This window comes from Lepisosteus platostomus, chromosome 6 (assembly GCF_059453375.1).
Source record: "Lepisosteus platostomus isolate fLepPlt1 chromosome 6, fLepPlt1.hap1, whole genome shotgun sequence".
Classification (NCBI taxonomy): domain Eukaryota; kingdom Metazoa; phylum Chordata; class Actinopteri; order Semionotiformes; family Lepisosteidae; genus Lepisosteus; species Lepisosteus platostomus.
Genome location: NC_142616.1, coordinates 25,312,146 through 25,339,219, shown reverse-complemented (window position 1 = coordinate 25,339,219; position 27,074 = coordinate 25,312,146). Strand labels below are relative to the sequence as shown.

Here is a 27,074-nt window from a genome sequence, read left to right as displayed (position 1 = left end):
AAATGTCACTGACTTATTTCCGTTTTAAAGAATCTGACCTCATAACGTATATACTGTATAAGACCATTAAAAACTAGGATTTTACTTTCATTTTGATTTTCCTATTATGTAATTTTGAAAGCATATCTGCACAAATATGCATTTTTTTTATAAGGTGGGATAGGAATTAGTAACTCCTGACTGGTAAATCATTTTTACACCACTTTACAACAATATAAATGTTAATATTACAGACTTTGCAGGACCCCTTGGGCTGTAAAACCTGCTTCACCTGTATCAAATATTTATAGTATTAAATACGTTAAGTATATGTAGGTCTTGGAAGAAAAGTCTAAGCTTTTAGATTAGTTTTTAAGTTAGCTCAGTTGGTTAGAGCGTGGTGCTAATAACACCAAGGTCGCAGGTTCGATCCCTGTACGGCCCAGTTGTCTGATTTGCTTTTTGGGGCAGAGCGGTGACTCCGTGGCTAAGGATCTGCGCCTGTGGCTGTAAGGTTGCCAGTTCAAAACTTGCGGCCGGCAGAGGAATGCTACTCTGTTGGGCCCCTGAGCAAGGCCCTTAACCCCAACTGCTCCAGGGGCGCTGTATAAATGGCTGACCCTGCGCTTCTCTCCCTGTCTGTGTCTCTCATGGAGAGCAAGTTGGGGCATGCAAAAAGACAGATTCCTAATGCAAGAAATTGTATGTGGCTAATAAAGTGATCTGATCTTATCTTACCTGAAAACCACTCAGCTGTTCAGAAGAAGGTAGAAAAAGTCCGGCCGAAAACATCACTATGATTACTTTCCTGACTTTTAAGCCTTCCACTGCCTGTCCCAGCTCCACAAAATTTAAATGTGCTTAAATGAGAAAATCAAAAAAATATTTCCTTTTGCCCTCGTAGGTCATAAAAATGCAAAGGTATTATAAGCATGGTTTGTTAGTTTCTTTTTGATACTTAAGTCAAAGTTTACAATGACAGCAAGCAGTTTAATAGTCACATAAAATAAAACTTAAGAATCACATTTTACAAAGTTCATAATACAAAACTGCTGTAAACATGTTAGTCATCAGAAATTTTTATTCATCTTCTAAAACAAAACATGCATTAAATACACTGGATTTTAAGAAGTTTAGGGCCATCACCATATATTAACAGTCAAAACATCTGCATATGCAGCTGGTTTTAGTTACAACCTCAAAACACAGGACAAATAGGTTGATTCCTGTCATTTTTAAAAGTCAGGTCCAACAATCTCACTGCATAACTGGCATTGATTACTACATAAGGCTATCTTTAGAACAACACCAACAACATAAATACAATTTATATTAGTCAAACACAAAGCATAAATAAAACAAACATTTCTGGTCACAGATGAATCTATTATTAGTCTTTGGAGAAATATTTTCAACCGAAAGTGCATGCTGTCCTGTACTACTAACTTTTTCCACATTTAGTGCAGAAAGCATAACAGCTCTTTGAAACTGCAATTTGCTAAAACAAAAACTAACCAATGATGCTAATGTGTTAACAACAGCCAAAACACAAGACAGCAGACACAAAAACACAAGTGTCCGGTAGCTTGGCCTTGAGCACCATGGGGATCCTGATACAAATGATTATTTTGAATGCAGATATGGATTACTCAGAGATGAAACTAATGCCTGGACATTAGTTACTCCATTGTTTTTAAAGGCATTCATTTATTATGATAGGCTTTTTATTTTTTTCTGCAGGTATTCACATAAAATGCTATTTTTACTTCTATACCTTTGGTTTTGAAGTGTTTAATTAAAAATGCAATCAAAACATTTAACCTTAAAGTTAAAGCATAAACATGAAAGCATCAAAAACTTGTGTTTCAAAAACATGAACCACTGTTTTGTGGTTCATTTGCAAGACATATTTAGCTTTTAAGATTACCTTTTGGCCAAAACACAATATGCTTAAAAGTTTTACACAGAATTAGTCAATAACCAAAAAAGACTTATCCCACTATTCTATCTCCTGCATATAAATTACTTTTTCTTAGCAATACTATCTATTTGCTGTAAAATGATGTTGACTTTAAAATGATTGACATTACACATAGTGGCCATATGGTCTTTTTTCCATGTCTCTCAAGGTGTTTGTCCTATGATATTTACATTCAGAAGAAAAGCAGGAAACTACAAATACTTCCAGTTTTATGTAACCAGTCTGATACAACGTACAAATCTTAGACTACGGTACTACTGGAACAATACAAAAGAATACAGAATGTATCGCTTTCTTTAAATCTCTAATTTTGTAACATTACTGTAGTCAGTTACAATAGAAAACTGAGTCCTTTGCAACAAAAATGTAAAATTACAAAAAGATACTCTTGATATCTTTCAAGAAAACAGGTTCTCTATATTTTAATATCAATCTAAAAACATGAATTTAGGAACATTGTTTTCAGAGAAGTTTTAATTTTCCTCCAACAAATAGCTCAATTTCCATCAGTTTATTTTTTGCCTTTACTTTTTCCCTATGTTTAAACATCAGAAATTATCAGTTATAACTGTTCATCTTAAAATCAGATAAAACTGGTATTATTAATATAATTAAATTTATTTGGATGATGCTTTTTCCCAAAGCAATTTATATTTATACAGCATTGCACTCTACTGAAGCAATCTATGTGATGTATCTTGTTCAGGGGTACAATAATAGTGCACTAGCTGGGATAACTTCCAGTTATGAGTCCTGAGCCCTGACAATTACCCCCCTCTGCTGCCCAATACCTTTGTGCTTAACATTACTGAATCTTATTCTTGCTAAAACACTAAGATTTTTTATATCAGTTTTGAAATCTGCTGAAAAAAATACATATTTGTTTTATGTAAAATCATTGGCAATTGGCAATTACTTTCTGGCTTTTGTGATTCAAAACAGCTTCCTGAATTTAGCAAATGGTATCCATAAGAGACAGAAGCGGTGCAGCACTCAGAAAATACGATAAAGCAAGTCACTAGGTTTTCTTTTTACCTGCATCTACAAAGCAACACACTGAGGCATGCCATGGTTTAAATGGTAACGATGACAGAAGTCTTGCAGTATCTTATTAGAAGGTGCTTGTAGAGGTTGTTAGACGCCTTCCAATGTAGATCCTTAAACAGATATGGAAAGAGTGGAACATACATATAATTACTACTTTTCCTTTTGTCCATCTATCAAGTTAAGACCGAAATGAACAAATTAAATTTCTAACATATTGACCAATACCACCAAGTTCTAAAAATGTAAGAGATGTTCTGCACAAATTATAAATTACTATTCAACTTTGACAGAACAATACAATTACTGCTATGATATTTTAATAAAACTGTATTGAGACTTAGAAAGAATTCAAAGTTTAACAATAAGAATGATTCCTGGTCTCAGAAGATGCTATAGAGACAGGTTATAGGAAGATAAATTCTGAACAAAGGGGATTGAGAGATTTGACACAAATATTAAAGATCTTAAGGGGATATACATATGGTTAACTATTTCACATTCAGTAGGAAAATAACACAAGAAAACACAAAGTTACAATTGGAAAATAAGAGAAAATGCATTTAGTATGGAGAACTGGAATCACTTACACAAAGAGTTGAAGACATTTGGAAAGGGTTTCCCAGCCCCAAATTCTGTGTACTTTAAAGAAACAGCTATATAAAAGTTTAGCTTTACTTAGATGCTAATCTACCAAATGAACAAGATGAGCCAAATTGCCTCTTCTCATATGTAACATTTTTTATGTTCTTTATCTTAGCAGAACATATTTAAGAATAAAGAGGTACATGTAGTTCACTTACCCAAGACCCACGGCGAGTATGTGAGAGAGAAACAAGGATGGCAGGAAAACTTTCAGAAACTCTGCTGAAAATATTCCCCCCTTCTTCATTACACTCGTGTTCCTCATACTAAGTGTGGCAGACCGTTTAGGGTGCTTAAACAGGAATTCCCTGTTTAAAGAATATACCACAGAAGAAAGCATTACAAAATCATACTTTTCACAAGACACTAAGTTTTCTTAAGCCAACAGCACTCTCCTAACTGTCTGTTTCAGCCACAGCTCTTGCTTAATGATACAGTACACAAAGAGTGCATTACCTTGCTTAAGTACAAACAGTTATTTTCAAGGTATTTCCTTACAGCATCCAGGTGATAAGAAGAATTAAGACCCACAGACATTTCCTTAGTGAATAACTTTAGCATCCCAAACTCTCTGAACACAGGTGATTTACATTTACAGTATTCTTAGTTGAATGATGCATAGAGTCAGCTAAACAAAGTTTGGTCTTTTCACCAGATAAATGTGATTAGAATCAATATCTTTACAGGAACAGACTATAGGTACGGACTTTGGTGGAGCGTTTTCTGGTCGACTTGACCAGTCCCAGATCCAGTCAGCATTTTTCTTCATTATATTTTCTACTTCTCTTCTTCTTTCAAGGTAATCCTCTTCGGACTAAAATTAAAAAATAAAATTGTCACAGCTGGGAATGTCACTCCTGAACATATACAATACATTTTGCATATGCAACAAGAAATGCGACATTAGTTTTAGTACAGCTATTAATTAATAATTGCTTACACTTATATAGCGCTTTTCTGGGCACTCCACTCAAAGCGCTTTACAGGTAATGGGGACTCCCCTCCACCACCACCAATGTGCAGCATCCACCTGGATGATGCGACGGCAGCCATAGTGCACCAGAACACTCACCACACATCAGCTATCAGTGGGGAGGAGAGCAGAGTAATGAAGCCAATTCATAGAGGGGGATTATTAGGAGGCCATGATTGGTAAGGGCCAATGGGAAATTTAGCCAAGATGTCGGGGTATTTCTATTCAAATCAATCAATAATGAAATATAAAAAATATATTGCCTGAGAGCTGTTTTTCTCTCCACTGCTGTGCACCTCAGACCCTCTCCGGAGATGAAGGGGAGTCTGAGACCGTGGAGGACTAAATTAAAGAAATAAAAGCACTGGTAAGTGACTGTAATTGAAACATTACACAAAATGTCTTACACATTGCTTTAAAACAATGTTTTAATGAAAGCAGAGACAGCCTCCATCACATGTATAAAAGCGTATGACTGTAAGCTAAAAAGCTATCTAGTATCTTAAATTAAAGATATGCGTGAAGTCTTTTTATCAACTCACCCTTGTTCACTATTACTATTTTCCTGTTTTGTATAGGCTGCATTTTTTAATGCATGCCTGTAATCGGAAAGTATCATGAACCCTGTGAAATCAGTCCTGCAAAAATCAACTTGGCTGTCCATTCAATATTAACTTAACTGGACAGCATCAAACAAAGTCTACTGCAAAACAAGATGAATGATAATGCATTCCCAGCTTCATAAAAATTAAGTACTCCTAGCAGATTGCATAAACATCTATATTTGGTACAATAAATGTATAATCCTTTAAGTGTACTTCTACATGTATTACATAATATCTGAACGATTTCTAAATTTAATAGACCACCCATTAGTGTAATCTACTTTTATACCTGTCACAATGAGAGCTTCCTCTGGAGCTACTTCTGCCAGATTCATGCTGTGCATCTAGAAGCATGTTTTCCATGTCTCCATTGTGAATCGAAGCTGGCACCTGGTCCTGCCCTCCATTTTGTGTAACACTCCCATTTCCATTATTATTAAAGTGCAGCTCCACCCAAGAACCTACAGGAACATGTAAAACAACACAACAAATCACACCCAGTAAGTATAAAAATATAAGCTCTATAATTTTAAACTTTAAAATGAGCACACATACAGTACCACTAGCATGCCTAATTTAAAAAGGACAGCTTTAAAAGATCATCAGCCCTTTATACTGCACTTACTTTAATGCAAATAAACAGTGTTCTTTTTGAACCAGCTGACTGTCACATGCTTGTGCCCTCTCTTTACATCACTGTATTTTTTTTACAATCTACTATCCAATAAGGAAAGGAGCATCAGAACCACTCCTGTCTATTGCATCACTTGAAAGAAAAAAACATGTCTGTGGTTATTTTTGTTCCTTATCATAGCTGCATTAGGTAGGACCATAAATAGAATGCTACAATTGACAATAAAGAACTCATAGGACAAAAAGACTTTGCAAGGTCATCTGATCAGTCAGTTTCAAAGCTGATACTGTTTTACATTAAGGAACTGAAAGCAGAAAGGGTGTGAAAACAGGATAAAATCAATACTTTGAGTGCAACTGATCCCACCAACATTAACTGCTAATTGTGAATGTTCAATATTCAATACATGACCTCTCAATACTTTTTTTTTAAAAATGCATAAATTGTGTCTAATGTTGTACGCAAAAGCTACTTAAGTTTGCAAACGCACACTCTTCAGTCATTTGTAATTATTAACTTTTTGTTCCATTTCTTAAGCATAATGGACTGGCAAGATTATAATTAAAATGCGTTTGGCTTGTGGTAAAAAACTGACATGAAATGAGCTCCTATTTTCTTTTAGTCCCCTACTTCAGTGAAAAATGAAAAATAATACAAAATGCGGTTTTCCTGAAATTATATCTTCTTATCAACAATATAAAGATTAATTTAATTAATTGGCTGATACAATCCATTAATCTACTGCAAAGGGATAAAACAGTACATACTGTACGTTCTGAAAGTATAGATTTAATGATTATGGAAGTTTGATATAACAATACACGATAACATCAAGGGTGAAAACTGGTGACTGGTGAATCTACATTAGCCAATTCTGTGTTAAACCTTAACTTATCACTTATTCTTAGATTATGGTTAGGGTGAGAGTGTGTGGACACAGGTGAGGTCAGGAAAAAAAAGTATTCGGGTTTCACCAAGAAGCCTTTGACGAACCTACATTTACTAGATCACCAGCTTCTTAAAGATAAGTTTAGTTTCATGGTTTTAAATGTATACATCTGATTGTTTTCCTGGTGATTCTTAATAATTTAATCGGGATTGTTTGCTTGTCACTTATATTATTATTTCAACATCATCCGAGATTTTACAAAAAATTAAACAGTATTTTTGTATTTTTTCATAACAATGGTACAAATAGCTTAAATTCCAACCCTAAACAGGGGAACAAATACCAGTCTTACGCCATTCTAGTTTTGTAAATCTCATACTAGTACATTTGGCACCAAACAAGAGTTTTAACTCTGCTTAGACCGACCTTGTAAATGAAACCAATTGATTAAATCACAAATCTTAACTAGAGATGAAATATTCAATCTGCTTGGAATTTGATTTCCACTTTAACTAGCTATATACAGTGTTACAATTTTTTAGAAAAAAAATCTGAAAATCAGTCATTTTAGAATAGTTGATTTTCAAATACGACAAAACGATAGATCGAAATTAAGTAAAGTCGACAGAAATCGCCTCAAAATCTTGTGCGCTGTGCTGTTGTTTACATTCCACTCTGAAACGTCACCTTAGCAGCATTTGAGCAACGTGCATAATTATCATTAATTTATAATCCAAGGAAATTATGAATAGCAACCCTTAAGGCTTGCATAATTTCGCTAACATTGCAAAACAAATCGCTGTCACTCAAGGCCTCTACACTGAACACCGCGGACAGAAACCAGCAACCTACCCTGCAAATTTTCGTCCTGGTTACTTTGCTTCTCTGTCGACATGTTTCTTGTCACCTCTATCAACAAAGGTGGTGCACAAGCTGTACTGCTAAAATAACGCTACACCTCCGCTACTTTCATACAAATTGGCGTCTGTTTGGTCTGGGTAACAAGCATATATCAAGAACCAGACCCCCACAAAAACACAGTGACGCAATGTATTGTTGATTTACTGAAGTCCGTGTCGCGATTGGTCAGAAAAGGACCCCGTCATGCCGGGGCTGGATTGGGAAAAAAAGAACGTGCTGTTCAGCTGCAGATTTGTACTCTGTGCTTGCGCCTTTTCCCAGTCCTGCAAAGATTTATACACAGGGCGAGCTTTGTGGTCATTTGAGTTATGTTACTATTATCGTGCTTTAAAAGCGAAAGAATGCTAATAACGAAAGGCAACTTCCTTGTATCCTTGATTGGCAGTGTAAGAAGATGAAGAAACGTTCCTGAGCCGAGACACAACTGTTGTGAAGAGTTTTACTGTAAGCGACGTAAAGCAATCATAACACTGAAAAGCTTTGTAATTGTATTTTCAGTTGCCTGTGGATTACAAAACATATATATATATACTACCACTATAAAGAAGGCTTTAGCCCGGCCAGATTCATACAGCGTACTTGTCAGGCATAACATAGGAAATACTGTATATTCGATAGTGCGCCCTCAGGTGGTGAAATCTAGGAATGCCGAGATTGCTCCACAGTACAGTATATGAGAAGAGGCCATTAATATTTTGGATACAGTTCCTGTTAATTTAAGGAACGTGCAAACGCCTCTCGTCCCAGGATTAAAGATATATACCCTTCTCTTCTCTTTTAAAACAACATGCAATTTCATTATTAAAATCGAGTTATTCTAATCAGTTTTATTACACTGTATAAAGATCTCAGTCACAATAGCTGTAGAAATTCTTCTGTTTCAATAAATTTAAACCCGCTAGCAAAATTACCACCACTAATATGATAATGTACTAGGTGGTTCCCAATAATTTTAACCGTAACGTGTTGCCTAGCCTGTTATATTGCAGTTGAGACTGATGGGTCTATCTTGAACAGAGCCTGATTTTAGGTTTCTCTGTTGTTTGCTGAAGCAATGTCTCATTCTATCAGCAACTTCTCTTGGTGATGGGCCTCCTTCAATGATGCTATCATCAGTCAGTTTTCATTATTCAAGAAAGCCATTACTGTATGTTGTCCTTCTTTCTCCTCTTTTTCAGGGGTTATATCTACATTACACAATAACTTCATTGGTAATTTGTATGCAGCTACACTTAGACAGTGTTTACACGTCTATTCTGAGAATCACATTACTGAACTAAAGTTTGTGCTCTCATAGGCCTTTTGATATTAAATGTGAATTGTTGTGTGTTTTCATTATGAATTAGTTTATGTGCTCATAATTGAATTAGTTACATATAATATTAAGATAACATATTTAATCAATTAGAAAACAAGACATTTTCCCAAATGTTTTCTTTGTGTTCTATCAACTGTAATTGAATGAATAAGAATATTATAAGAGTGTTATAGAAAATCTGATTTTGCATATATCTAACAATGTCAGATTACTCAAGTCTTATGTTTTCTAAACATTTGAACTGTGAGTTTAATATAGACATAATGTATGTCTGCAAAGGAACAAGTAATAGGTTTATTCCATGCTGAAAAGAGAAGAAAGAAAACACAACATTTCGGCCGTGGAACCTTCTTCAGGTGTGAAGTTAAAGAGTTAAAGAACACACACCTGAAGAAGGTTCCACGGCCGAAATGTTGTGTTTTCTTTCTTCTCTTTTCAGCATGGAATAAACCTATTACTTGTTCCTTTGCAGCCTACGCATGCTGACGCAGCTCCCCACCTGAGCTACATAATGTGTCTGTCTGCAAACATTTTCTAATACCATCTTATTTATGAAGCAGCCTTCTGTGGTGCTTGTAAACTCTTCAACTATCTCAGCAATAATATTAAGCAGAACTAGGAGTGGAATACCTCTCATCTTTTAAGGAAAAAGTCAAACTAATTGTTGGTGCGGGGTAAGGTGAACAGTTTGGAGTTTGTAGAAAATGGAGAAAATGTAGAAGGTTTCTTTTATTATTATTAATTTGTTTAGCTGACCACTTTACAAAATATGTAATATCAAGGCATAAACAAACATTGCTGAATACAATATTGTAACATAAAACAAAATCCAAGACAAAAAAAAAACAACTCAAATTTTCTAAACATTGAACATAATTTAATGTAATTTGTACCTCAGTGGCAGGTGGTCCAGTGTTTAGTACCTCTGCCTCACAGCACTGGAGTCATGGGTTCACTTCTAGGGATGCTATTTGTGTGGAGTTTGTAAGTTCTCCCTGTGTTCACTAGGGTTTCCTCCCACAATCCATAGACATACTAGTAGGTTAATTGACTTCTGGCAAAAGGCCCTGTGTGTGTGTGTGTGTGTGTGTGTGTGTGTGTGTGTGTGTGTGTGTGTGTGTGTGTGTGTGTGTGTGTGCCCGTGTGTGCCCTGCTTTGGACTGGCATCCAGTCTAGGCTGTATCCTGCCTTGCACTTGTTGATTGCTGGGATAGGCTCCAGCTCCTCCATTACCCTGTACTGATTAAAGCAGTTAGAAAAATGGATGGATAGACAGTCTGCCCTCTTCATGTACAGTACCTCAGTTTGAGTTGATGCAAAGAGTAAAAAAAATCAAAATCCACAGAGTAACTAATTTAGTATGTCAGAAAAGTTGAGGAAATGATGAATGGGTATTTACAGGAAATTAAAGACTGGGCAGAAACCTGTCAGATGAGATTTACACATAGTATTTACACATGTAAAAAGTATTCTTACACGTAGTATTACATGCAGGAAGCAAAATCATAAACTTTAAAAACAAAATGAGAAATGAGAAGCTTGAAGAGTCTACTTATGATAGACTTAGGTGCTTATGCTGACACACTATTTAAATTTTCTAGACAATGTGGGAAACAATAAGAAAGGCAAATAAAATGTTGGGATATATACTGTACCTGAAAGCCCTGGATTTGAAATAAGTGATTTTACATTGGAAATTGTGCAAAGCTCTAGTTAGACATTATTTACAATATTGTTTTTCATTTTCATGACCACATTATAAAAAAGATGTTGCTTGTATGGAATCTGCTCAGAGAACAGCAACTATATACTGTACATTCTGGAGCTTCAGAGAACATCCTGCACTGATAGCTTTAAATAACTGAGTATTTTAGTCTTCAACATAGAAGACTATAAGGGAACATAATCCAAGTATTTAACATCCTTTAAGGCACTGACAAATTCAATTGAGTGAACTTCTTCAGAATCAACAGTCAAACATGACTCAGAGGACACTATGTGGAAATACCTACTGTATAAAACCAAGAATAGGAGGTACATCTTCACACCAAGAGTTGTGAGAGTATGGAACAAGAGCTACCCAGCCATAGAGAAGCCAAAAGCCTAGCTACTATCTCACTCTCAAAAGCATCACTTTTCAAACACAAGTTTAAATATGAAGGGGGTAATAAGTATTTTATTGTTCCTTTGAGTACCATGAGTGTTAAATGTTATACTGTATGTGAATACTTGAGAAAATGTATATGTTTTAACCAATAATTATCAAATTCTGCAGCAGAAAGCGGTAATTTAATTCTTATCAGAAAGAAACCCACGACAAAATGCACACAAAAAAGTGTGAAGCTTTTTTGCAAGTTAAATAAAGAAAAAGTAATTGCAAAGGTTCAGTTTTTGTAAAATATTGTAAATAATCACCCATATACTATAGATGGTGATGTGATGTGCTTTTAAGTTTTACATTTATTTTGGCAAATGATTATAGCTGAACACTCAGCAGTCACAGAGGTTTTTTTGACAGCCTCTAATACCGCCACAGAGCAAGAACTGCAAGCAAGGCCTCTTCATGCGTGGTAAAACATTCTGCAAATCCACTTGAATGCAGACGATAGGCCTCACTTTCCTTGTGCATTACATCCACTGTATTTCCCTAATCACGGTTATCTGTGCTAAGAGAATTTTTTCTTGTGCAGGGTGGATCGCCGGCTTGCCGAATGTGCTCCTTGATGACGTGTCTGCACTCGGTAGCTACTGTAGCTGCAGTGACACTGCAATGGCTGAGGGGCGGCTGGTGGAAGCTAGCAATGAGCTCATTCTCCCAGGAGGGAGCCAAGCTCACAGCGCATCACTGGGAAACTGCAGCTTCTGCGTGAAATACGTCCTTAGTCTGCCTCTGCTCCTGTCGGCCTGATTCTTTACTTTTGGGGGTGTGTACATGGTAAGAAGATAATCCTGTCTGGTTGATTTTAAATGCTTCCCAGGGCTTTTTTTTTTTCATTTTTTGATGCATCATTATCCACTGCTTCCATTATTCAAGGAATTTGGATGCAGCATTAGATTTCATGCTGCAGTGATGATTTTTTATATTTGCCAAATGATGAATGTTGTTAATGTATATGGAATGTACTGCCTGCAGTTTTATTTTAGTATGTCCATCACTGCACACAGCAAATGGCACTTCTTCAAATACTAGAACAGCTCCCCAGGTAAACCAGCCAGACAGCGTACAACATAACGGGATCATGGCTTTAAGGTTGGTCTCAGTATTTGTATTTGTATTTTTATTGCTTCTGTCTTAAAATTACAAAGGTTATTATTTCTGCATGCTTAAGGTTGTTTTTAAAATTAATGCTCTCTTGATTTTATGTGCAGGGTTTTTCAGACTGCAGAGCACCTAATACCTGTTTCCAGTACAGGCCTTACCATTTATTTAACCTGTCAAAACAAACTGCAGTATTTTTTAAAATCATTTGACAAGTATTACTTTTCATGACTAGTTATGTTTGTAAATATTTGGATTCTCTGATAAAGTGTAATATTTTTTTAGAAGGCAGGGTTTTTACTTTTTAACAATTTTTATGTATCTATAATATGTTTATATATACAAAACAAGAAGTATGCATCATTATTTTGATTATCATTAAAAATATATTTGATCATAATTAAATGCTATATACTGTATAGTAGCTGAAAGAAAGTATATTTATGGGTTTCTTTCTTGATGCAAGTAGTTTGTCAATTCTTTAACCTGTTACACTCAAAAGGATGCATGCATGTGACAACTGTGCACACAGTTGTCACCTTAATTCTTCATTTATTACCAATAAGCTAATTTCCTAGTGTGTATTTCCTGTTTGTGGAGGTACTTTCCACAGCACAGGCCATGATTGATGTTCAGACTGCTGCCTTGTAAAAGAAGGCCTATGACAGTACATTTTTACTCAGTCTGGTTTTGAAAAGCTGATCTTTGGTCTCAGAAATTGAACTGTTGTTCTTAACATTTAAGAAATAGTAAATAGTGTTCTTTTGTATCATATCACTGATTAGGTATTGTCTGTTTACCATAACAAAGATATTTATAATTTTACAGTGTTTTCAATATGCAAATGCAAGAAAATTCATGCTCACATTTTGTCTAGGATGTTCCATCAATTAACTAACAAGAAAATCTTAAAAATTCTACATGCAGTGTTTTAATCTAAGTCATTTTCTTTTCTGTATTCTATAGGTAGAAGTTTCAGTTGCTTTAAATATTCTCTTACATTTTGATACAGGAGGTCTGTTAGGTCTCTCATTGTGAAATTGTAACATAACAATTATTTTTGCTCAGCTTGAAACATTATGCCAGAGACCATCAGGGCTATTACAGTTTGACCATTAATGAGCTAGGTTACTATATTACTATAGGAACAAATAATACGTTTATTCCATGCTGAATAAACCTATTAATTTTTCCTTTGCAGCCTAGGCATGCTGACGCAACTACCCACCTGAACTACAACTATATTACTATGTATCTATATAAGTTACTATAGGTTAATGTATTCTGTAGAGTGAATACTGAAACTAAGCTTCCAAAGACTCATACTGTTTGCAGCCCAGTTTTAGACAAGGCTGTAACAATGACTATTTCTGAATAGTCCAGAGAATAACTGAGAAGACCATCTATCTTGTGGGTCTAAAGGTATCTCAAAAGAATAGTAATTTTTATATCAATCAGATAGAGATTCATTAGTCATTATCAGGCAGTACATAATTTGCTAACAGATTTTTAATTTTTGAAAGTTTGGAATCATCTAAGGTTTTTCTTTGTTGCGCCCACATTTTTCTATTTTTACACATCACAAGTTGTGAATAAATAGAGAATGAGGACATCGTACAGCACATGTACCTCTTTGAGCCTGAAAGCTGTATCTTTTACCAATGAGACCAATCATCAGTACTGGTGTTGAGATGGAAACCTATGCTGACGAAATCCTGGGCAGTTGCTTTGCCAATCTTGGTCGTTAATTTGGTTGACATTTTTATCCAAAGCAACTTACATTTGTACCAATTTCTAAAGCTGTGCATTTTACTAAAACCCCCTAAATCTCCCCACCAAAAGTTAAACTCACAAGCTTCTTGTTATAAGCCCATAGCCCTAACAACTACTCCTCACTGCTGTCTACTATTTAGAGTCAATTTACAATTTACAATTATTACAATTTACAATTTAGAGCTTGAGAGATCAGGGTTACAGCCAGTTAATATTGTAGTCCAGGCTGTGCCCATCAGTGTTTGGCTATGGGGCTTAATCTGCATCGTGTGCTACTACATACTGTTTGAATCACATGAATGGACCAAAATAACTTGAATGTCAAATAGACTGAGAGGATTTATCACAATTAAAACTGTAACTCCATTTTAATCTTTTATAGGCTGTTGTGCTAAAATTCCTGATCTGAATTTTTGCCGTCTGCACCATTATGTTGAGTATTCTTATTTAATACTTGCAAGTGCCTTAGCTACCATATATGTTTACTGTATACACCTGTTTGGGTTTGGAATCACCATTTGTTAAACTTGCAAATAGTTTTAAAAAAGCAAATAAAAGTTGTTATGAACAGCACTGATTGCAGTGATAGCTACAGTAGGTGTTTTGATTTTGTTAACCGAAATGCCACATGTAAAGCCTCAAGTAAAGAAAGATAACAGTTTGTATGCGAACATAATATTTTTAGGGAATCTCAATTTAATTTTACATTATGATATATTATGTACTGTATCTTGTTGTATTTTTACAGTTTTAATTGGAATTTAATTAATTGTTTTGGTTTAAAATATTATAGACTTGTGTACATTACAGTATATGAAAGTATTTATACTGTCAGAAATTGTATATCTTTTTTGAGTGAAATGCAGAGTAATTTGCATTTGTCACTAAAACATAAATTGTTTGCACTGGATTATTGACTCTTTTCTGTAACAATGCAAAGAGCAGATTAAATTGGATTGTGGTTACCCATGTGATACAGTGATAATGTGAAATAGTTGCAGTTTTTTTAGCAAGCAAGTTTGCAGTATTTTGCAGTTACAGTATTTTTTAGCAAGTAATTCAGTAAGAACTGAGGATGTTGAGGATACAGAGGATATTCAAAATGTATTCCTGCACTTTTCTGTGGGAATTCATGAAAGATTTGAGCCTTTTATTCAGAACTGTGGCCACTTTCTTCTCTGAAGTTTTAGTCTGATCCAGTGTTTGCAACAGCTATTCAGAGAGATTCTTAGGTGTTAATTTAAATTTCGCTTGCTGAAATACAGGAATGTGCTTCTGCAGATACAGCAGTGCAGTGGTTACCATTGCAGACCCATGGTGCTGCGTCCTGGGTTCATTTCTGGACCCGAGGTGCATCGACCTGCATCTGCATGGAGTATGTTTATTCTCCTCATGTTTGTGTGGGTTTCTCAACGTACTCTGGTTTCCTCCCACAGTCCAAAGACACACTGCTAAGTTAATTGGCTTCTGGGGAAAATGGCCCTGCTATGAGTGTGAGTGTGTGCATGTTTGTGTCTGCGTTCCCTGCAATGGACTGGCGTCCTGTCCAGGGTGTATCCTGGCTTCTGCATGCCAGGATAGGCTTCGGCTTCCCCACAGCCCTGTATTGAATAAAGTAATTATAAAATAAATGGATGGGTGGGTTCTGCAAATAACAGCTGTGTATGTAAATGTGGTGAACAATGCGATGTCCGAGCAATGATACTTCTAATTGCCTAGAAACCCCAAAACCCCATAAATCAAGTGCACTTTGAATAAGTTTATTCATCAAGCACACACAAAGCTTTGACTGTTTCCCTTATGTTATGTCCTGGCACGGCAGTGATAAACTACTTGGTCATTCCTGTTAGCAAATAACCATTTACTGTTGTATAAATAATACCTTATTGCAAACTGTATATAACCTTAAAGTATGTTCTACATGCAGACATTGTAACAGGTTAATGGACTGTTTTTATACTACATTAATTGTATGTATTTTGCCACAGGAAGTAAAAAACAGACTTCTTAAACATTGCTATAGGAGATATTACAGTACAACAATACACTATATTGTACAAACAGAATGAAAATTTATTTCAGTTCTTTATACCAAGATTAGAAAATATTCTGTGTCTTTGTCTATTTTCCCTTTGGCCTTTAGAGTATTATATAATTATTAATAAACTGACATATAAAATGACATTTTGTTTACTGTTCATTGTCATTGTTTAGTGATTTTACTTTATAGTTTACAAAATAAACATCAGATAAACATCACTACACATCAAAATCAAATAATCAAAGTTAGATTTCTAATCTAACACCATTCCCAATTTGCACATGATCTAGTTAATGAAATCCATAACAAATATTAATTTGTTAAATTTGTTGTTGTGTTTTATGTTCTGCAGTAAAAAATCATATGTGAAGTTTGTTGCAAGTTACTAGGGTGATGTAGAAATAAACAGAAGTGTTGACTTAATTAAAGTAATGCTGAGTCACAACCCAACACAGATTGACCGTTTCAGTTGTTGGTGCTTGACAAAAGTTTGTTAGTCCGAATGTGGCTCAATGTTTTTTTCAGGTTTATGCTATTATAGGTATGAGTGACTTACCTTTCGTCACATCTGCTTCCATTGCAGAGATCTTGATATTTCTGACTTATAAACTTAATTGACAGCTTTCCTCTGTCACTGCAATTCTGTTACACAATATCACTTTAAAGCTAAAAAACTGAGTATGCTTTTAAAGTATTGTTTATTATTCTAGCTCTAGCCCATGCCAGACTGTACTAGACCAATTCAAAACAAGGAATTTAATTCCCTCTATGTACTGTAAAAGTGTGCATGATTAATACAATTGTAATAAGAAAACGATTGTTTATTGAGAAAGATATTTCAAATTAATTTAGTTGTTTTACAGCCCACTCCAGGAGGTTTCATAATTTTTCAGTAATTTTCAGCTTAAGATAATGTTGTTGTTTTTTGCTTCACTTTTGCTACAGTTATGTTATAACACAAGTAAAACTCTAATCTCAAATAAAAATGGCTGAAGTATATGCAGGAATGTATATGAGAGGAAAAGAACAAACTGGAATTCATTAGCAGCTGGTGGTGGCTACTTCAGTGTTCTCCATGTGCTAGTTTGTTTTTGTGGACATTGCATTATACTGTCCCCTTCATCTTTCTTCCCACAGTGTGGCTCCTGTCACCATTGTTACCCACAATTCATAGTTGTTAGGCTACAGTGTTGGAATACAATGTAATGCCACAAACTACTGTATCGAATGCAAATATCAGTTTTAATTCAGACTTTTATAATAATTATGAAGAATGCAAGTGTAAAACTAGCAGGGGTTATTGAGGGAGATTTTAATTTTCTTCACACAGATCGGGAACAACCACCCAGCAAGTGTAGCGGTAGATAGTATGACTAACAATGTCCTCCTTGCTTGGTTTGTCAGAAATTCTGATAGAGAAAATGCCTGTGGCGATCTAATCTTGATCAAACAAAAACTCCAGAGAAAAAAGATGTGAAAGAATCAATAAGTGCTTTGACATAATTACAGTACTTTTAAACTTGCTTTAAGAGATCAACTTTATTATTAATATGAACATTGCAAAAACTGTGCAGGGTAGGGAATAATTTAAAGGTTTGTCATTTCATATCATTTTGCCATTAGCAAAACTCTTTCAACAAAGTTTAATTCTCAAATAGAGATAATGAGTGAATGGCCAAATTGAGGTTATGTAGCAGATTATCACAAGATAATATAAGCATGTGTTACTGCTTTTCATACTTTACAGTGCCCTCAGAAACTATTGGAACAGTGAGCTTTAAAATGATATTTTCACCAATAACAATGTTTATTCTTGAAAAGCATGACTTATAACTACAAATTGGTCAGAGCCTGATGTTGAAGGCAGACAGACAGGGAAGCAAGTTGCCAGGGAAAGGCTGACAGTGCTGTGAGACCGACAGTGAAACCTGGTGCAGTGAGACTGACAGTGAAACCTGGTGCAGTGAGACTGACAGTGAAACCTGGTCGGTGAGACTGACAGTGAAGCCTGGGGTGGTGAGACTGACAGTGAAACCTGGTGCGGTGAGACTGACAGTGAAACCTGGTGCAGTGAGACTGACAGTGAAGCCTGGTGCGGTGAGACTGACAGTGAAGCCTGGTGCAGTGAGACTGACAGTGAAGCCTGGTGCAGTGAGACTGACAGTGAAGCCTGGTGCAGTGAGACTGACAGTGAAGCCTGGTGCGGTGAGACTGACAGTGAAGCCTGGTGCAGTGAGACTGACAGTGAAGCCTGGTGCGGTGAGACTGACAGTGAAACCTGGTGCAGTGAGACTGACAGTGAAGCCTGGTGCAGTGACACTGACAGTGAAGCCTGGTGCAGTGAGACTGACAGTGAAACCTAGTGTGGAGAGGGTGACAGTGAAGCCTAGTGTGGAGAGGGTGACAGTGAAACCTGGTGCAGTGAGATTGACAGTGAAGCCTGGTGCAGTGAGACTGACAGTGAAGCCTGGTGCGGTGATACTGACAGTGAAGCCTAGTGTGGAGAGGGTGACAGTGAAGCCTAGTGTGGAGAGGGTGACAGTGAAACCTGGTGCGGTAAGACTGACAGTGAAGCCTAGTGTGGAGAGGGTGACAGTGAAGCCTGGTGTGGAGAGGGTGACAGTGAAGCCTGGTGCAGTGAGACTGACAGTGAAGCCTGGTGCGGTGAGACTGACAGTGAAGCCTAGTGTGGAGAGGGTGACAGTGAAACCTGGTGCGGTAAGACTGACAGTGAAGCCTAGTGTGGAGAGGGTGACAGTGAAGCCTGGTGTGGAGAGGGTGACAGTGAAGCCTGGTGCAGTGAGACTGACAGTGAAGCCTGGTGCGGTGAGACTGACAGTGAAGCCTAGTGTGGAGAGGGTGACAGTGAAGCCTGGTGTGGAGAGGGTGACAGTGAAGCCTGGTGCAGTGAGACTGACAGTGAAGCCTGGTGCGGTGAGACTGACAGTGAAGCCTGGTGTGGAGAGGGTGACAGTGAAGCCTGGTGCGGTTAAAAGACACCACTCTACTGATCCAGTGGGGTTTTGGAACTTAAATGCGGTGTCAACTACAGGCAGCAAGCCGCTCCCAGTCTCCCAGTGACTCAAGTGTATTATTCTTCCTAGGGTCAATTGAGTTTATCCTCAATAATATTTTGAGCTTTTGTTTTGAAGGAACAAAAATATTTAAACAATTGGCTAACAGGTGTCTCTTGTTGTTCATAAAAGAACTCTGAATAAAGAAATAGACATGGCAAATGTGACACACAGATGAAGACAACACACTAGGAAGAAAGGTTTGAGTTTATTGTTTTGAACTTGATTGCTAGTTATTGTGAAGAATATTCATGAATTCAAATTTATGAGCATGGGAAATTAAAATTTTAAAGTACCATGGCTTTTACAATTTAAAATTTGTTTTAAAATAATACAGACATGTTGATAATTAATGCACATTCAAAGCACTTAAAGAGTAAAACCGATATAATCTAACAATCTCAAACTAGAATACTAATTCAGAATGTATTATGTCATTTTATGCTAAAAACATTTCCATTGTGCCACAATCTCCAAACCAAATACTTTTAGTGTTTCCTCCTGAGTCACAAAAGATCTGCTACATGTAGTACATGTATAGGTAGATGTACTAATGTATTCTGAAGCATCACACACACTTTTAGCACTTGGGGCTGGATCTCAGTTTGTTGCCAACTCAACAAATCTCTTAATGAATCTAAGAAATTGCCCAGCATCTGCATAAACCTAACAATGGGACATAAAAGTAAAAAGGGTACAAAATAAGAGATTTTCTCTTTTAGAATAATATGGGGACATCGGGTAAAAAAAGAAACATTCCTTTTCTTAAAAAACAGGTAAATAATAGTTGTATTTATCAGTGACATGCCTTAGGAAAGCTGATGATAGTGCACTTTATGATACTCAGTCACTTCTTTATGGTATGAGAAACTAAAGTATTTTTCCATCAGTTTCTGTATTAAAGTATTTAACATAAAGTTTGTTTATACAATCTTTCTTGTGTACTTTTGTATTGTTAAATTAAATAATATCCTTATATAATAAACAAATATAACTGTGAATTAAGTCAAATCTATTATGTATTATATTATTCTAAAAAAGCATTAATGGATGGATCTATGGACCTTTAAGTCTTAACCAAATGTTACTTAGGCTAGACTGTACCTATCTTGTTTGTCTTGCTTTACTGTGTCAAATGTAGCTTATTTATGGATTTATGTTACATGAAAGTGTGAAATGTAAAAGTGTGCATCTACACCTAACAATAGAACATAAATGTAATAAAGAAAGAGATATTTGCTTTTAAGAATAACAATTGCTAGAATCAATACTAACATACCATGTGCAGTATACAGTACAAATTATTTTGAAAGTGCTGCTGGATTCAAATGGATTTTAAGGTTACATTCAATGACACTCACTTAGTGGATGTACAACTAATTTGCATCTCAAACACGCTTATGACTTTACTTGTTCAGTTTCACCATTACAATGAATTCTGCTTACTTTAACCCTCACCCTCACAAGGGTTGATACAACCTAGTTTGTGCTTTTTAAACCCTCCCTGTAAAAATTATACTTAATTTAGATGAGTTGTTGTCCTGCAGCCAGTCAGATAAGAGAGTAACACAGTGGTGGCAGCATCTTAAGAAGAACATTTTGAAGATGGATTATAATAAGGATTTACACATTTGTCCACTAAGCAAAATCCGGTGGGTGCAACTGTTGTAGACTACTTGTGAAAAAGGAGGGAGTGGATTTGACAAGCTGTTATAAAGGGATTAGGAAGCAACAGAAGTGTATCTTAAATACCTTGCAAAAAGTGATTAACTACAGTTTACCATAAAATCAAGGACAAGAAGGCTGAAAGCATGTTACCACTAGGATAGCTTTACTAAAATCACGTTGGTTGTGTCTGAGATATTATTGGTTATTACTCAGCCCATAAGGCCATTGCAAACCGTCCTGGAAGACAGCAGAGAAAACAGATCGGGAAGACCAACTGGAAAGTCTCTTTCTCAGTGAGATTTTTATGAATTATATATTACAGTATAGCACAATACAATAATATAGAAAGCAGAATACATTGATCTGTTCTAGTGCACCTAGATCCAAAGTTCTCAATGTTTCTTTTATTATATCTCTATTAAAAAATAGCAGTCTTCAGCTATAGTTAAAATTGTAGCAAGTACACTTTGTGTTTTGGAAAAGAAACAATGCTCTTAAATGAATTCTTAAATGAGTATCTACTCAAATAGAAACAGGCATAGAATCGGCATATTAAGCTGCAATAGCTTGAGCAGTTATAGGAGTCCTGGCTATATGGCTGGACAAAGGGTAGCAAACAGGAAATGTCCTTCTGGAAAATTTGATATTTCTACAGAAACAAAATCTAGGCATATTATTTTTTCAATGCTGATCTAACTTAATCTTATTTTTCAATGTAAAAAGTTAATGGGAAGAATGAGGGGCCTCACTCACTATAATGTGTTATGTTCACCTATCAAAATTAGTGATTTGCTCTTACTGACAAAATCTAAAACAGCACTTTAGAGAGGACAAAGCTATCTTTTTTTAAATCAGAATTGCTTTTACATACAGTACATGGTCTTTCTCAAATCCGAATATCTGTTGGTAGGAATCTTCCACTATCAAAACTTTAATCTTGAAGAATGACCCTAAAGAGCACTATATTTGCTGGGGAGATTACATTTTCTGTTATCGCAGGGCATCACTTACTTAACCTTTGGATTTTGTCGAGCCCTATTTACTGTAACAAACTGACTGACGTCTGTGAGAAGCTTTCATCCCTTAGGAACTAAATTTCACAGCTTCTTCACTAAGGTCTTCCCAATAGGTAAAAACTCCATATGTTTCCCAAGGGAAGTAGAAACCAGCTCCTCAGCTGATTATAAAGAGATAAGCTTTCAAAGGTCCAAGTAACAATAAGTAATATTCCAAATGCTCTAATTTTCTTTTTCATTATGGTTTTTAAACCTAGGTTAGTTTACTTAAATTCATTTGCAAAATGCAGTTGTTGTTGCATGATGAAGAATTGTGTGTAGTACTACAGTATCTGACCACTCAGCACATTTGATAGTCTGTGGAAGGAGGCTGTATCCAGACATACTAATTAATGTGCCAGTCACGTTCCGTTCTCTTTTTCTTTCATGTCAAAGGTCAAGGTTTGAAAGAGAAAAGTCACATGTCTTGTGGGGACAAAATAATGTTTAGTCTTAGCTTGAAGAAAGGCAAAATACTACAAAATCATTACAATCTGTCTGAATCTTAATGAAGTGTTAGGCCTGCTACACCAAAATATTGTTAACATACAGAGTGCATTAATTAATAGTACATTTTTGTCTTAAATGTATATTTAACATTTATATCATGCCAATAGGTTAAATATAATTGGGAACACAGCTGACAGCTGATTGCTCTATAGTGAATAACGTAGTAAATCAGACAAACGCCTGGTTTGGGTGGGGCTGTACTGGAAGCTGCTAGCACAACTCTCTATGATGTATGTGCTGCTACGCAGTAAAAAGCTGACTGGATAAAAAATACAGATGAGAATTTTACTAATGCACTGATGTTTTCAGATTGTGAAAGTGTGACCTGAGTGTGAAGCGGTGGCTTTGAATGATAACAAAGTGCAGACCACTTGTGAAGAACTAGCTTACATAATATGGAACTAAGAGGCATACTTTAAATAAAGGATCTTCTATGTTGTTAAAGTTTAGGTGTTTATTAACAATAATTTATTTTATCATTATACATTTTGTCTCATCCAAATATTAAATAAGAACTAAGAATTGAAGTAAAAGGATTGACAATTTGTTATCCTAAAAAATATATAGTATTTTAAGAAAATATATATGCCATTATTCAGTATATCTGTCAAAATTAAGTGATTCAGACTCCTTTGTCTATAGCTTAATGTCTCAGCACACACAGATGGAGTACCTCTCTTAGTGATAGTGCTCTTTCATTTTTAATGAAGTACATCATTCTAATAAAGGCACTTCGAGTAATTATCAGTGATATTGAACAATGAAAAAAAGATTAAAAATATTAGGAGACTTACTGGTACCATTTAATTTTATTGCATCCAATATATTATATTCTTTAAATGTGTGATAATGAGTAACTCAATACTTTATAACCTCATGCAATGTATACTATTGATAGCTTCATTGTAATCACAACATGACAAGGTAAGATAAATGAACTTAAGTATTTTTTATCATTGTCATCATTTGCCTGTGATACACTTTATGGTCATTGTGTATTAAAGAAGACTTCATATTCAAATTTTCAGCCAGGCTTCAGTTTATTGAAGGGAGGTGGTTGGGTTTTTCTGTCAGGGCAGGTCATAAATGTGGAACAGATAAGTCTTTTTCCTTTTTAAAAGGATGAGGATGTGGTGAAGCAGACTTACTGTGTTAGATACATATCCTACATTACACTGTAGTGAACATTATAGAATGTTTGATGAGTTAGAAGCAATTTCATTTGTGAGTCAGAACCAATAGAACTCTACAGGCATCTATACATTATACATTATACAGTATGTTCCCACACATTTTTCAGAAAAAAACAATGACTACTAAAAGCTGTTTTATGTGTGTCTCTTTAAAAAATAAAGAAATAAAATAAAAATATTATTTGTACTTTAAATACTGAGTATAAAAATAAACTTATCACTCTTTATGCATTAATGTGTTTAGAATAACTTTGTATGGAGTACCAGGGTTTCCTGCAGTTGTATCCAAAAACCAGTGTCACCTGGCCAAATAAATGTGTGAACGCTGACAGAGTGTTCACAAGAATCCATATTTAAATATTCAATATGGGTTTTTCGTGTCTGTGTTTCATAATTATACACCACAAGATCATTTGCCAGCCAGCAGCTGCGATGGTATGTAATCACATTGCTCTCAAGTTAATTAACCTATGTGTTTTTTGTACTTGAATAAGATAAATTGTCAGTCCAAAATCTCAAACATTAGGGTTTTGGACCCTTGAAAGCAGAGTTTCTTCAGAGCTTGATCATCGAGTCACAAATACAAATACAGTCTCCCTTCAATGCTTCCTCTTAATTTTCCAAGTGAAAAAAGACTTAATGCCTCAATTAGCACAAAATAATAAAAGTGCCTCAATAGCAAAAATAACTCAGTTGTCGATGCATAAAGAAAATAGAAAATAGTCAAGTACAAAGTTCTTTCTTGAGCAACATCATAGGTAGCCTACAGTACATCTTTGACAAATCCTGTATAATCAAAGTAGTTGTTGTGTCAAATAACATCTTGTTCGGGATGATATTGTTTAGTTACAATAATGAGATAGTAGTCTGGTAGTCTAGTTGTAATAGTTTAGCTTCTTTAATTAGGTGACTGGATGGGATCCTTGGATTGATTCATTCCTAAAAACCCAATAAGCAAGATAGGCCAAGTGGACTTCTCTTGTCTGTAAGCGTTCTCATGTTTTTAGGTGTGTGTTACAACACTGACACACCATCTTGGCACTTTTTTCAGAACATTACATATTGTTTTTCATAAATAATAAACATCAATTTTATGGTTCTTATGGTTTAATCTATTTTCTCAGGTGTGAAAGAAAATGTAGCTGAAACAAAGAAGGAAAGTGAAGCCTCAGACCTCAGAAAAGAGGGTTCTCCCTGCTGGGGGTCTCACCCTGTGGAACATCATCTCACAATGTCCAAGAAGGGTGCCGGCAGCCGAGCTAAGGGAGACAGACCTGATGCCTTAGCTGCTTTACAAGCTGCCAATGAAGAGCTCAGGGCCAAACTGACAGACATCCAAATCGAACTCCAGCAAGAAAAGAGTAAGGTGTGCAGCTCTTGCTTTATTTATATACCTTTGAAGTGCATCTGCTAATCGGCTATAACAAGAGTACTAGAAATAATTATCCAGCTAGTTACAAAAGCGCATTACTACGGTGTGGAATTATTATTTCCTTTTATGATATTTTAAAATCTCCAGTTCTTCAAAGCCTCTTTCTAGAAAACTTTGATAAGCCTGAGGTTTAAAAGTGACAGCCTGTACCTGCTGGTGAATGGCTGAGTTGCAATGGAGATAATCCTTTATGTTGGAGGGAAGTTGTTCATTGAGTTGATTCTGGATATGTATCACAACTACAGTAGAAGAGTGGAAACATCATGTTTGAAAGCAGGTAAGGTTCGATTCCCTTTGGAAAAGAGAAAATAGAAACTACTTACTGTATTTGGGTTGTATTAGCCTGTGTCTTATGGAGTCCAGAGGTTTCTGAAGGTCCCTCAGAATAACATGAGAACACAGCATATCAGCAAACCATTTGGCAAACAAAATGATTTATCTACAGGCCAATATCTATTGGCTAATAGTCAATATAGTCAATAAATTTCAAAACAGTTTAAAGTTAACATTGTCAGCAATAGCATATCACCCTGCAACTCACAACTGGCAACCCACTGAAGCTAAGCAGGTGTGAGCCTGGTCAGTACCTGGATGGGAGACCTCCTGGGAAAAACGAAGGTTGCTGCTGGAAGAGGTGTTAGCGGGGCCAGCAGGGGGCGCTCACCCTGCGGTCCATGTGGGTCCTAATGCCCCAGTATAGTGATGGGGACACTATACTGTAAACAGGCGCTGTCCTTCGGATGAGACGTAAAACCGAGATCCTGACTCTCTGTGGTCATTAAAAAATCCCAGGGCATCCCTTTTCGAAAATCCCAGGGTTTCTCGAAAAGAGTAGGGGTGTAACCCTGGCGTCCTGGCCAAATTTCCCAGTGGCCCTTACCAATCATGGCCTCCTAATAATCCCCATCTATGAACTGGCTTCATTACTCTGCTCTCCTCCCCACTGATAGCTGATGTGTGGTGAGCGTTCTGGCACACTATGGCTGCCGTCGCATCATCCAGGTGGATGCTGCACATTGGTGGTGGTGGAGGGGAGCCCCATTACCTGTAAAGAGCTTTGAGTGTAAACAGAAAAGCACTATATAAGTGTAAGCAATTATTATTATTATTATTATTATTATTATTATTATTATTATTATATCAGTGGTTGACAGTATTAAACAGTTTACTCTTGTATTTTGCACTGCTGCAAGTATTACTCCATCATTTGTTGCTTAAGATTCTCCCAAAGGCGATCATCATCTATAGGACCTAAAGAGTTGTTCATCCATTGGACGTTTACACTTACTGACAAACTTGAGAAACCTTCTCACCACTGTCAGTTTCATGGAGGAGTAATAGACACAGCACCTCAAGGTTACAGCATTGTCAATTTCCTGACACATTAGCCTGCCACATCTAAAGAAATCAGCTTTTACTGTTTATTTTACTATGATCAAGAAATCTCAGGGGAATATTGAACAACAATTACTATAAACTGGAAATGAGTGTAAGACTGTATTCTTGGTTGGCACATTTGTAATGTTTTACACTGTTATTACATTCTGACCTGATATCCTCACTCACACATGGTGCCTTTCTAATGAGGTCTTCCAGTATCAGTATATTTCGATTATGTATTTTCGATTAAAATACATTTAGCTAACATTAGAGGGGGGAGTCCATAAGGAATGTAATGTACTTTATGTTATAATAATAATACTAATAATGATAAATTTGGGTTACAGGTTAAAAAATATTTTATTCTTATATGGTTATCTTTATGATTTTTCTGGAATTCAATGACAATTTAAGAGTTTAGGAAAAGTTTTATCATATCTGGTTAAATACAGGTTTAAGAAATTCTGTCTGAACTGAGATCTGACTAAAGAACTAGAAGACCTTGAATAAATGAAAAATAAAAGTGTACCCAATGTGAATCAAAAGATACTTTGGAGATAAACCACAGAAATATCTCGCCAAATAAATGAGTTTGAACATTCACTGTAGAACAGAATTTTTACAATACAGCTTCAAAGCTGTAGTTGTTATAAGTGTTGCATTGGCAAAATCCTAAAAAGGTTTCATTATATTTTATTAA

General features: G+C 35.9%; 2 protein-coding genes across 12 annotated transcripts in view; one reads left to right on the top strand and one right to left on the bottom strand.

Moving 5' to 3' along the window:
* Nucleotides 1-1,042: 1,042 nt before the first annotated feature.
* Nucleotides 1,043-7,810, bottom strand: bnip3 (BCL2 interacting protein 3). Of its 2 annotated transcripts, none has more exons than XM_088635043.1 (6): nucleotides 7,603-7,810; nucleotides 5,517-5,688; nucleotides 4,883-4,964; nucleotides 4,357-4,463; nucleotides 3,808-3,957; nucleotides 1,043-3,117 (listed from the first exon to the last, which is right to left on the bottom strand). In XM_088635043.1, exons 1-6 carry the CDS (start codon nucleotides 7,643-7,645, stop codon nucleotides 3,072-3,074), a joined length of 600 nt encoding a protein of 199 aa, XP_088491169.1. In that variant the 5' UTR covers nucleotides 7,646-7,810; the 3' UTR covers nucleotides 1,043-3,071. The 2 variants fall into 2 exon arrangements, with proteins under 2 accessions (XP_088491169.1, XP_088491170.1); XM_088635044.1 differs by having other exon boundaries at nucleotides 4,886-4,964; nucleotides 7,603-7,809.
* A 3,875-nt stretch (nucleotides 7,811-11,685) lies between these two features.
* Nucleotides 11,686-27,074, top strand: part of jakmip3 (Janus kinase and microtubule interacting protein 3) — a 55,588-nt gene continuing 40,199 nt past the window's right edge. For 9 of the 10 annotated variants that reach the window (XR_015939524.1, XR_015939523.1, XR_015939522.1 and 6 more), the window contains exons 1-2: nucleotides 11,686-11,924; nucleotides 24,687-24,928. Coding sequence is in view for 3 of the 10 variants with exons in the window: in XM_088635038.1 (XP_088491164.1) it covers nucleotides 24,794-24,928 (135 nt within the window). In the remaining 7 variants the exon portion in view is untranslated. The other variant, XR_015939519.1, reaches the window with a different exon arrangement.

What these genes read in the sequence shown, in the direction of transcription:
- bnip3 (XM_088635043.1), bottom strand. Translation starts at nt 7,645, where the DNA reads ATGTCGACAGAGAAGCAAAGTAACCAGGACGAAAATTTGCAGG. An exon ending in GGAAGCTCTCATTGTGACAG is followed by an intron (nt 4,965 to 5,516) that starts GTATAAAAGTAG and finishes TCTTTAATTTAG; the next exon opens with TCCTCCACGGTCTCAGACTC. An exon ending in CCAGAAAACGCTCCACCAAA is followed by an intron (nt 3,958 to 4,356) that starts GTCCGTACCTAT and finishes TTCTTTAAACAG; the next exon opens with GGAATTCCTGTTTAAGCACC.